The sequence below is a fragment of the Hakea prostrata genome, chromosome 1, assembly GCF_041222555.1.
Source record: "Hakea prostrata isolate BN-2017 chromosome 1, UWA_Hpros_2, whole genome shotgun sequence".
Classification (NCBI taxonomy): domain Eukaryota; kingdom Viridiplantae; phylum Streptophyta; class Magnoliopsida; order Proteales; family Proteaceae; genus Hakea; species Hakea prostrata.
The window spans coordinates 27819970-27832815 of record NC_142600.1 but is presented as its reverse complement, the minus strand read 5'-3'; the positions used below and the strand labels follow the sequence as shown (position 1 = coordinate 27832815).

The 12846-nt window shown below is 37.9% G+C and overlaps 1 protein-coding gene across 2 annotated transcripts in view; it reads right to left on the bottom strand.

The window, feature by feature from the left end:
* The window catches only part of LOC149028577 (Acyl-CoA N-acyltransferase with RING/FYVE/PHD-type zinc finger protein), a 49178-nt gene that overhangs the window by 16819 nt on the left and 19513 nt on the right, over positions 1-12846 (bottom strand). For both annotated transcript variants that reach the window (XM_089137821.1, XM_089137828.1), the window contains exons 5-7: positions 8115-8201; positions 4805-4904; positions 81-294 (exon numbers count right to left, since the gene is read on the bottom strand). In XM_089137821.1, the coding sequence (XP_088993947.1) occupies positions 81-294; positions 4805-4904; positions 8115-8201 (401 nt within the window). The remainder of the gene's footprint in view (positions 1-80; positions 295-4804; positions 4905-8114; positions 8202-12846) is intronic.

Sequence of the window (12846 nt, the reverse complement as noted above, 5' to 3'; positions counted from 1 at the left end):
ATGCACTAGACTGTAAATGAAATATAAAAAGCAAAAAATAAATAAATAAACAAAGCAAATATATCAGTGATAATGATTACCTTCAGCAGGTCCAGCATTTCCCTCACAGACGTCATGCTTCAGTAAAATCTTCTGTAAAAGATCTGTACCAGGGAAGACTAGCATATTCATGGACCGCATTTCTTGTCTCTGTGACTCCTTAAGAGGCTCAAAGCCAAAAACTACAGTCCATGCATGCATAAGCTCTGAGATAGCAGGTATGATCAGTTTCTCCACAGTTAGAGAGCAGAGGACCTAAATACAGTATCAGCATAAGTTAGTCCATAAAGCAGATGAAAGATCGGCAATGACGAAAAACCATTATTGAAATTCCAAATATTTTTGCATCAAACCCAGAAGAATCTAGCATGGACAAATAATCATCCAAAAGGATATCAGCTTCCTCCATATGTGTGTGTGTGTGTGGCTAACAGAAGAACTGTACTACTGAACATTGTTCAGAGATCTTTCACGTGTTCCAACCTGATGCACCGGCAGTCAAGTGGCTGGACACTTGGACCATCACCACCAGATTTGGACACCCAAGCACAGACAAAATCGGCAAAAACCAAGTTCTAGGTCTAAGATAGGCTGGTAGTACTTATTTAGCTTTACGGGCATTTCACCTTTGTTTTATACCTGATTATCAAATCATAAGATACAGGCATGTTAGTTTTGAATCCTACTTTAGTTTTAGACTTTGAACGGGAATCTTTGTTCATTCTATTCCTACAATTTATATACTTCTAGGCAAAGTTAGTTTTTTTATTTGGAATATTAGTTTGACTGAAATTTTATTTTCATGGAATGTTAGTTTGATTCAAACCTGCCCGATGTGGGGTGGAATCGTTATTGGTGTGAGATCCACTTCCTCTCTTTCCTTCCCTTCCTTCTTAGCTACACAATTCCCACTAATTCCATCTTTTCCTCAGGATATGTTTTCCATGCCATGTTCTTATTTTTCTTCTTACCTGTGAATAACCTTTCTGGGCAGTAAGTCCAAAGAATTGACGGCAAACCTTGGTGACAGTTGGATTGCTACAAAGCAACCTAGTGATCGCAATTTGAGTCAGCAAGCATCCTCTCCACAAAGTGGACAAACAAGCAGATTCGCTAGGATAACCGAGAAATGCTTGGGTATTGATTTGGAGGTGAAAGCAAGAAAGGGTGGGATGTTCTTAGCTATATACCTCCATACAGGTTAGTTTTTCAGAAATTTGGGAAATGAATGATGGATTAGGAGATGGGTAATACTTAGAGGGGAGGAAATCCTTGTTCATATGTTAAAACTCGAATAAAGTTTAATCTTGATCTTCAGTTTGAATCTTGAAAGAGATCTCCAAGAACTTGAAAAAAAAAATACAAATTTGAACTTCCTATCACTTTTCCACCAAGATCCAGTAACAAATTAGGCTCTTTTCCTGGGAATAGGCCTAGGGTTGGGTCATATAGGTTTTTGACCTTCATTAGATAGGTTTCCTTTGTTATCGGCCAGTTTAATGGACCTCAAAGATGCATACATGAGTTGAATAGAAAAGTCACCTAACTTAGTTTTATTTTTATTTTTTTCTTTTTCCTAGTCTTTGTTAGACTTGATGCAACAACAACAAACCTTGTCCCAACTAAATTGAGTCGGTTACATGGATTCTTGCCCTCCAATCAGTTTTGTTTGAGGTCATTCTAGATACAAGGCCTAAGCTATGCATATCCTTTCTCACCACTTCTTATAAGGTTATCTTAGGTCTGCTCCTAACTCTTCTAGTTCCTTGAATTTGGATTATATCACTTCTCAATATAGGGGCATTTAAATGACTCCGTTGAATGTGGTCGTGCCACCTCAAACAACTTTCTAGTAGCTTATCACTTATAGGAGCAACTCCAGACCAACTCTAATATAATCATTCCTTATCTTATCCTTCCTAGTTTTGGCACTCATCCATCTTAGCATCCTCATTTCTATTACACTGAGTTTAACTATATGATTCTTTTTAACAGCCCAACACTCTACATTATTCATCATAGCTAGTTGAACAACATTCCTATAAAATTTCCCTTAACCTTTAATGGAATACGTTGATCACACAAGACCCCAGACGCACCTCTCCACTTCATCCACCCTATTGACTCTTTGGGAAACATCATCCTCTATATCACATTTTTTAATTTATGACTTAACCAAAGTACCTAAAACAATCACTTTGAAGAATCTCTGTATCGTCAAGTTTCACCACCTCATTGTCTGCCCGATCATCATGACAAAAGTTACAAACTAGATATTCTATTTTCGTTCTACCTAGTTTAAAGCCTCTTAATTCTAAAGCTGCTTTTCCCCCCAAAAAAAAAAAAACAAAAAAAAAACAAACCCCAAGCACCCCCTCTGTGTTTTCGTGTGAACCCCCATAAAAAAGCCAAAAAAAATGGGGGTTGGGGTTGGTTCCTTGGTGAGGCCACCGTTTGGACTCATTAGTTTGTCCCCCCCCCCGGCTATTCTTACACTTGTCGTTGAACCATCATTCATATCCTTAACTATGTCCATGCATTTAATTGCCTTTTTCTAGGTCAATAAAAACCATATGAAGGTCTTTTCTACACTCTTTATACATTTCCAGAAGTCTCCTAATGAGGTAAATAGCCTCTGTCGTAGATCTTCCTGGCATAAACCCAAATTGATTCTCCGTAATTGAGGTTAAATGTCTCAAATAGGTTTCAATTACTCTCTCCCGCAATTTCATAGTATCGCTCATCAGTTTAATGCCTCTATAGTTATTACAGCTTTGAATATCTCATTTATTTTTGTAAATTGTAACTACAATGCTTCCCCTCCAATCATCTGGCATTTTCCTATGCTCGTAATCTTATTAAACAACTTAACCAAGCTAGCCCATAGGTTCCTAAGCTCTTCCATACTTCTATTGTGATTTCATCAGGACCGTGTGTCTTGCCTAGTTTCATCATCCTTTGTTAGACTTGACGCATGCAATTGGTGTACACTTTTTGGGTTTACACCCAAAAAAATCAAATCAGTGTGCTTGACCTAAAGAATAATCTGGTTTCAGTAGGAATTGGTGATGTTAGCAAGGTCACTCCCCTGGCTGAATCCCATTTGTGGGCCCAAGGCCCCACCACGGTGGCACACTTAGAGCTGGCCAAACCCTAAAAGGAGCTTTTTGGACAATCTTCAGCCCTAATTAGCTGCTGAATATTGCTTTCATAATTTTAGTTCTAATTTTCAGAGTCCGGTTTTGTTTTAAAGTCTTGTAGTTTGAACTAGAGGTTGAGTTCTTGAGTCCTAGGAGTCTTTCTTCAAAGTAGGACTCTTATAGATAATTAGGTCTTTTATTTCACGAAGAGTTCTTTTAATTTATATGTGGTGGTTATTAATGGTTAAAGTTATCCTAATTTATAAAGGACACCCTAATCAAGTTGGTTTCTAAGTCTTAGTTGATTCCAAATAGAGTCTCCCAATCATTGTAAAAGTTAGATTCTTTCTTTCTTGATGTAAGGCTATATATAAGCCATCCAATCATTGTAAAATTTAGTCAGCATTGAATACAGAATTGATATCACTTGTGGGAAATTGTGTCTTGGCCTTCTTGGGAGGGCCGTGGCAGATTTTCAAGTATTCTTGCCTTCAATTGAAGCATCATGTTTCAAGAACAGCAGCATACGTCTACTTCCGGAAACTCCAAGTAAGTACAACCCTACCCCAGCCCCTCCTCCCCCCTTCATCACAGACCTAGTCCAGCCCCATTCCCTCCCCCAGCCCCTGCTCTGCCACTCCAACCCCTCCCCCTTCTATTTCTTGTGATACCCTCTCTTCCCCCTTTTTTCTGTTTCTTTTATTTTTTCTGGTTCTTGCGGTAGAATTACAAGAAACAAAAAACAGAGAAGAAAACAAAAAGAAAAGAAAGGAGAAAGAAGACAGCAAGAACCACCTCACCCCCTAACCGCAAGACCCCTGCCCCTGTTCCTTCCTTGACAGCAACTTCCCCTTTCCCCTTTCTGCCCAAACCGCAAGTTTCCTATCCCTTCATAGATAATTTAAGGTCACCCTACAACAGCCCACATCTTTTCCATCTATTTCCAAATTATTTAACTAAATGATTTCCCTCCCATTCCCCTTTTGGGTATCCCAAACCTTTCCCATACCCAATCCCAGACTTCCCTTCCCTTCCTTCCTAATTAATTTTAGGTAAAGACTGACCAACCCCCCACTTCCCAAATGATTTTATTAAAGCCCTAACCCTTTCCAAGACGCTCCCATTAATTCTTTAGAGATCAAAAAACATCCCAATCCTTCCCTTTGCCATCTAGAAACCATTAATCCTCATGCTTTCCACTGATTACATTATTTGCTGATTCAAAAGAAGATAATCCTAGGCAAGCCCTAAATTTTAGGGAATTCTTCCAAGAAACTCTAACCCTAAAATCGGGTTTACATCAAGTGGAAGAAGGATATACATGAGGTAGGACTCGATCCTAGTATGATTGCTGATGGAGTTTGTTTAAAAGATGACCCATGTAAACAATGAATGCACTTGCAAGGATGCTTACAGCTAAGAATACAACAAAACTTTCCTAAAAATAACATATCTGTTGTTCCCTCATAACAGGAAACTGCTAAGATGCCATATCAGCAGTTCTTTAGCATAAACACATTATCAATCACCATGGAAGAACAATTTCAATTAAAAAAAGAATGTTCCAGAAAAATTTAAACAATAATGACTTGCTCTAGAAGAAAAAGTCAGTCTAAAAACCATACCGACTCAATTGCATTTAGGAGCCGACGGCACATTCCTTGACGCCTATAAATATGACGAGTCCCAATGAAGGGCATCTCTGCTAATCTCGTTCCATGAATCCTATTTAACCATGGTATGAACAACAGAGAATTTAGTCAGACCCAGAAAAGGAGCACTAAAATAATGCTCATATCTAAAAGGATCACACAGTAAAATAAATTCAGTACAAACTCTGTCACAAAAGAAATCCTTTATTTTGTTATTCATTCCTTTTCACAAGAATAGTTTTCTTTTGGGCCAATAATAATTTTTATAGCAAATCATATCTGATACATTTTTCTCCAGAAAAAAGGGGGGGGGGGGGGGACAACTAACAAATGTGAACTACCAGACGTAATTCAAAGAACACATAGGGGCATTAAAATCACTAGCCTAGCCAACTCATTATAACCACATTTGGAATTCTATGCTGCCAAGCAAAGATAATACCGACCCGAACTGGATTACAAATAAGAGCCTTAGTTAATCGGCATCGAATCAATTTATAGAAGTTTCAGACAGAACTTTATTTGAGGAAAATCATCTCTAGCAATACTAGAAACAATTAGATCCTCACAATCTGTCAATTTGACACATTAAACAACACATGAAAAAAAACCATAAACAAAGGGCTTCAGCTACCAAAACAAACCAGGGAACATCTGTATTGTGCGTCTAACTGTTTAAAAAGGCAAAAATCTCCACTGCAAAACATTCACATAGGTCCCAGGCAGACAGGATGGAATCATCAAAGCAGCCAGTTTCAACAGGGTCAACCAGACAACATTAAGAAAACATTATTTCAGCCTCCAAATATTCCAGGTACAAAAATGGCCTACCAAATCTCTGCCTCTATCCCTTGTTGTCCATTACCAAAATCAACGTTACAATTGCAAATAGGGATGGCAATGGGCCAGGTTAGAACAGGAAACCAACTCATTCTCAATCAGGTATTGGTATCATACTAATTGGATAATGGTTGGTATGGCATCTGAAAAAAAAACCAGGGTATCCTTCCACCACACCTCAACCCACACATAGGGTATTGGTGATTCACATTCTAAATCCACCTAACTGCAATTCGCAGAAATTGCAATTACCTGGCTGCCTGGAAATTAAAAATTGCGGGAACCCAAAGTTCGGAAGACACCAGACGAATTTTCTTGCTGCAGTTCTACTAATGATCTAGACATGGTCATCCAATTGGGCATTCAGCACGTAAGTGAACCCACATTCAGGGCTTCAAACTGATATCAAGTACATCGAGTAGATCTTATTTTTAAAATCGAGTGGGGGCCACGCCAGCTGGATTAAGAACAGATTTATTCTCATCTAACCACTGGATTAGGATAAAATATCGGTATTACTTAAGCTCTCTAACACTATATTGTGATATCCCTCTAATCTGACTGACTACTTGAGATTAACTGAAGTACTCTTATTTCTCAAGTTCTGTTTCAGGTTTTACTAAAATCCTGCTTACGTTGACTGTCTGTTAAGTAAATCTCATCTTTTGAAGGATTCTTATGCTAATTAATTGTATAACACAACCCAAGCATCTGCCTTCATCAGAGAAAGTTGAAATTTTTATTAATTCTTGAGTTGATTATCTAAGTTGAATTTGCTTAGGATCCTAACTGGGAGGATTTTTGAGTTCCACCTACCTCCCCATCTAAAAAACCAGCAAGGATCCAGCAAGCCAATTCAAAATGCCCATCTACTGCTGCCCAATCCCAGATCGTGTTTTGTCTTTTTTTTTTTATCAGCAAAGCATTTTCTTTGGTGCAAGCAAGGCTACCTCAGCCCCTTTTTTTTTTTTTTTTTTCTTTTTTGGGCATAGAACACCAGCATTTAGTTAGCTTCCATTTCATAGATGATTTGGATTCTAATATCAGATTCAATCGGGTTTGATTCGAGTATGTTTTAAGCAAATGCTTGTTAGATGTATCTAGTTGTGTTCAGGTACAGTCAAGCAAATGTCAAAGACTCAAAATTTTCAATTATAAATCTAGTAGTCATAAAGTTTAAGTACAACTAAGGGTCAAGACTCAAGACAAGCTAGAATTATAGAGTTCTACTAACCCGCCTATGGCTCCAGTAATCAACTTGTTTAAAATACTGGAGTGCAAGCATTACCGGTTGGCTGTGTTGCTATTATGAATCTTGGAGGAACCAAGGCAAGAATTGTAACTGCCAGATGACAATTTGGCAGGCCCATACCCACCACAGGGGAGAGGGTGAGCTGCAATGCAAGTTCTGACCATGCAAGCCAACTAAGGTCCAACTCCCAAGGTGAACACCCAATATATATTACAGTATGCAATTATCCAATTTGTATTTTATGCTCTGCCGTATTCTATATGATGCAAGTGCAAACACTATCTTATTTTGGAATTTCATTCGCTAGGTCTTGTTTCTAGTTGAATGTGTATTTTGTGTGTGCGCGCACGCGTGCATGTGTTACCGTACATCAAATATGTTAACTGGACATTAATTAAATAATTGAGAAAAACCAAAATTACTTCTTACTGTGGAAATCAAATCTATTAGGTCAACAAGTGTTGAAGTAATTCAGCGGGGCACATTGAGTCTTATACATAGATTTACATTCTAATTGCTGGTTATTGAGAAGATTACTCCTTAATCTGCCAACAACTGCTTTTAAGGAATCATAAGGGTCATAAGACACTTAGACTGAGATAATCAAATCATTTTTGCCTGGGGAACATCTGGCAATTCCATCTAAACATGCTTTCTTCAGCATAACTTTCATTTGTATTTTAATGCAAAGCCTCCCTAGGAGCCTGTAAAAATCATCTTCTTCATGTTCAACCAAGTTGACATAGGTTCCCATGAGTTCCTTGCATTGTATGTTGTTAAGAATAGCAGTCAAAAAAAGTATTTTTTGTTGATAACTGAACACACTTATGCAAAGGTCACCCTGTTGCATTTCCTACGATTCAAACTAAACCTGTCTAGTATATTACCATGGGTTTTAACTCCCAATCTAAAAGCTTGAATTCTTAAGTAAAGACAACGCAAATGCATACATCAACAGTTACACTAGACAGAAAAGCCAGCATGTCCAAACTGGGATCCAGCATCCTATTGAGTTCAATGACTGTACAATTTTCAAGACACATCTTCAGTAGCTATGGTCCTTCTATCTTTAAAGGTCCAGAAAACAGCTAAATATCACTTTCCTCCCTGAAGTCTCAAGTAAAATGGCCTTATTTCAACCAATCATTTACCATAATGAGCTAATTGCCATGATATTACAAGGAAGATTACCTAATGGATGCTGCAGAGATGACTTCATCACCCCTTTCCAGGACAAAAGTATAGAAGCCACTATAGTTCAGACGATTAAAGTTTGACCTGCAGAAGGGGAAAAAAAGGGTCAGTACATACAGATGCAAAAAATGGTGCATATAGATAGGTCCAAGAGTTTCTGAAAATTTCTAGTAGCCTAAAGATATAGCACTAGAAAGGTAACAACAAACCAGAATCACAGTGAATAAACAATGACCAAAGTCAAGGATATATACCTACCCACACATGCACACAACAACAATAACAACAAGCCTTTACCCAACTAAATGGAATCGGTTAATGGATCCTTGCCTTCCAATCAGCTCTATTAAGCCATACTAGAAGGCCTAAGCTATGCATATCCTTCCTCAACACTTCTCTTAAGGTTATCCTAGGTATGCCCCTAGTTCTTCTAATTCCTTCAATCTAGATTAAATTGTTCTCCATACAAGGGCATTTAAAGGCCTCCGTTGAACATGGCCTTGCCACCTTCATCAACTATCTCGTAGCTTATCATTTAGTGAAGGCTTTGAAGCTACTCCAAGTCCAGCTCTAATATGATCATTCCTTACCTTAACATTCCTAGTTTTGCCACTCGTCCATCTTAGCTTCCTTATTTCTCCCACACAAAGTTTACCTATACAATGCTTCTTAATAGCCCAACACTCTGCAATATACGTCATAGCTGGTCGTATAATGGTTCTATAGAATTTTCCTCTTAGTTCTAAAAGAATAAGTCAATCACACAAGACCCTAGACACACCTTTCCAGTCTCCACTTCATCCAACCTTATTTTAATTCTTTAAGAAACATCATCCTCTATATCACATTTTATATTTATGATTGAGCCAAGGTGCCTAAAATAATTGCTTTGTAGAATATTCCTCTCATCTAGTCTTACCACCTCATCCTCCGTCCAATCACGACCAAATTACACACTAGACATTCCATTTTTGTTCTAGTTAGTTTAAAGCCTTCAGATTTCAAAGTTGCTCTCCATGATTCTAACTTGGTATCAATCCCTACTTGTGTCTCATCTACCAAAACAATATCATTAACAAAAATCATCTACCAAGGAACCTCTTCTTGAATGTCTTTGATTATATCATCCATTATAAGTGCAAATAAATATGTGCTTAAAGCTGATCCTTGATGAAGCCCAATTGTAATCAAGAATCACTACCTTATTCGCCTACTATTCTTACACATGTCACTAGACCATCATACATATATTTAATTATGTCAAATATTTCTTTTCTTTAGTACTTGGCAAATTAACACTCCAAGGACTCTATCATAAGTTATTTTTAGGTTAATAAAGACTCTTCGAAGTCTAAATTCTATAACCAGCCAACAATAAGAAGATCAAAGAAGAGAAAGCAAGAGAGAAGAGAATTGAGGAAGAGGGAGAGCTGTGCAAGATGCTCCAGCTCCCCCTAACTTACTTTATTTATAGATCTGGGATGATCTCCCAGAATATTACAAAATAAGGAAAGTTATATTCTGATATATTCTCAGAATATTAACATAATATGAAACCAAATAAGGAAATATGTCTTGAGAATCATTCCAATCTAATCTTTCTTTCAACCTAAGTAAACCATAAAAGTAAGAAAATACTTAGTAGAAAGATAGATTACCCGTCATGGTGCATATGTTAACACTCCCCCCTCAAGCTGGAGCATACAAGTCAAAGGCTCCATCTTGAAATATCAAAAATATACAGTAAAAATTTCATCACTCTTAAGCGCAAGCCAATACCAATAAACACCGAGAGGCTTCATCAGGAGTCAACAACAACTTTCAAAAAACAATCTTCATGTCAAACGAACCATCAAACAATGAAAATGTGCAGCTTCAATGTCCATATAATTAGGTAAAACATATAGCTCCAATGTTACATATAAGCTCTTCACAAAAAGGCAAGTAGTAGCTAGAACTTAGAATTATAGGTTGGTAAAAGACAGTATGAGTTATTGCGGACTAAGTAGGTAGGTAAAAGATAGTATGGGCTACTGAAGACCAAGTTGGTAGATAAAAAGCCCTATTGACATGAAGATACAATAGGGGCTGACGAGGATGGATCGGTGGATAAGGAGGGATTGGGTAGGAAGGCAGAGGGACAGTGTTCTCCAGCCTATAAGGCTTGGCGGGGAATATTACCCTTGAACTATGCCAGCTGGGTCCAAGGGACAAGGGGGAGAGTTGTGGATATGGTTCCAAGCAGAGGCAATAGAGAAACGAGAGTCTTTAGAAGGGAGCCAAAGGAGTTGGTCACAGAGGGAGGGGAGGAGGTAGGTGGGGGAGAAGGGACCAAACAAGGTCAAGCTCCTAGGGAAAGGAAGAAGAGGGGGGCAGGATCTGGCACAAGGAAAGTGAGAGAGAGGGTAAAGTTTGGGGATGCCAAAAGAGTAAACAGCTCTGGCGCCAAGGACATGATAGAGGATGCCAAGAATCAAGCCAAAAGGAGATATTTGATCATTCAGCAATTGAGAAAGACATTGCGGAGAGGGCAAGGGGCCTGAGAGAGGACACTAAATGTTGCTGGTTTTGTCTTGAGCCTAAGACCACCCCGCACCTCTTTTTTGCTTGCCCCTTTTCTCGGCCTATTTGGTCCCGCACCCTTCCTCTATTTGGCCTATATCAAGAGGGCCCCAACCCTTGGACATTGAGTGCCACTGGTTCAGTTCTTCGATTGCTGACACTATAGGGAAGCTTGTTCCGAGTGCTTGTATCTCCCCATTTGGATGGAGCCTAACTACCATAGATGGACTAACAAATCCCATTCCTCATATTAGATTTGGAAATCCATCTATAATGATGTTAGCTCTAGGATTTTCTTTTTGCCTCATGACCTCTTGTAGACACCCCAAGGAACAGGCTCATTGTTGTTACCTGGGGTCTTGATAACTCTTTGTTAGTGTCTTCCAGGCCTCCTAGCCCATTCTCCCCCCCCCCCTTCCTCCTTGTACTTTCTCCTTCCCTTCGGGGTGATTATATTATATTTATATATTTATCCCCCAAAAAAAAGCAATATGGGTTACGGCAGACTTAGTTAGTAGGTAACGGTAATATAGGTTACTACGGACCAAGTAGGTAGGTGTTGTTGTAGAATACCATCTTAAGAGGATAAAGATCTTCATAGACAATGTTTTTCAACAAATCTTGAGTAGATATAGAATAAGTCTCCAATTTCCCCCTCACGTGTAGCAATGCACGTGAACTAGACAAAATAATAACAAAAAATAGCACCACGACCAGATTCCAATAATCACCAATGCACCTTTCCCGATAAAAAAATAATGGTCGCACAAAGTGCCAATCTTCAAAAAAAATTGGAATTCCAAGTTGACATAATAGAACTATAGGAGTCCAGCAAAAAATGATTAACATAAAAGCCCAATGCCAATTCTGTAAATTCTGACCACAAAGAGGGATCCACCATACAAAATAATCCTAATGGCAATTCTGCAAATTCTGGCGACAAAGAGGGATCCACCATGCAAAATAATGGCAAAGTAGAAGGATAAGTCATACCTTTTTTTTCTTTTTTCTTTTTTTGTTTAAGAATAACCAAAACAAAAAGGAAGCTAAACAAAGAGACAAGTACCATGACATAAGCAGTGACCAAGGTATAAGAAACTAAATAAAGAACCAAAGAGAACTAATCCTGGAAAGAAGGGCAATAGTTGCAGCATTAATAATGAAAAGAGGGGTTGAATGGAGTAATAATGAACAACAGATTGGAAAGTAATAAGGAAACCAAATAAAGCAGAAATGGTTACTTGTCAAACCTCAATCAGGAAAGCAACCAACCCATGAAAAGAAAAGGAAAAAAAAGAAAGTCAAATTGTGACAGCTCAACTTCTTGAAAGTGAGACACCCAATAAAATAGAAACTTTTTTTTTTAAATGAACAAAATAGAAACTATGGCAATAGGAAAATCCTATCGTCTTCAGCCTCTAGACTAAAAGCAATAAAGAAAACCAGAAGGAAGAAGAAGAAGAATGTGATGAGAGGGGAAACTAGAAAATAGAAGATAAAATAAGGAAACCTTGCCACAATTGTCTCCTACATCCATAAGGAAACCAATAAACAAACAGCCATGGATGACCAATAGATAGCAAATAGCTCCCATAATAACTGATACTGACAGCAAGAGGAAAGAACCAAACTCTTTCCAGCAGAATCGAGAACAGCCATGCTCAATCATAACAGAGGTCCCCATCATCTCTTTTCCAGAAGAATATGCCCAAATCTTGGCGGCTAAGTCATAGGTGTCAATACAATATATGTTACACAACTCTGGCCAATCTATGATATGATGAAGTCCAAATGACTCTTATGTTACTAATTAAAAAAAGTTGACAGAAGTAGGATTAATAGTGATTGATTGGAAGTTCTCTTTTCAATGTATGTTGGACATCATTAGATGCTAAGGACTCAAGCAGTTGCTTTCTTTTAACGCATAAATTATATTATTTTACTTCCATAAATTATGAAGTTTATAAAACTTCCAAAAAAAAAAACAAATATCAAGGAAAAATACCTGTTTCTTGTTGAAAAATTACTTACAATATATGTAGGCTATGTACTACATGTCAAAACTTAAATGGTGGCAAATACAACATTCCACTATAATGTTTCATACTGAGGTATAATAATTGTTAATGGACATTCTAAATTCTATTTTAATTAATAGATACATACC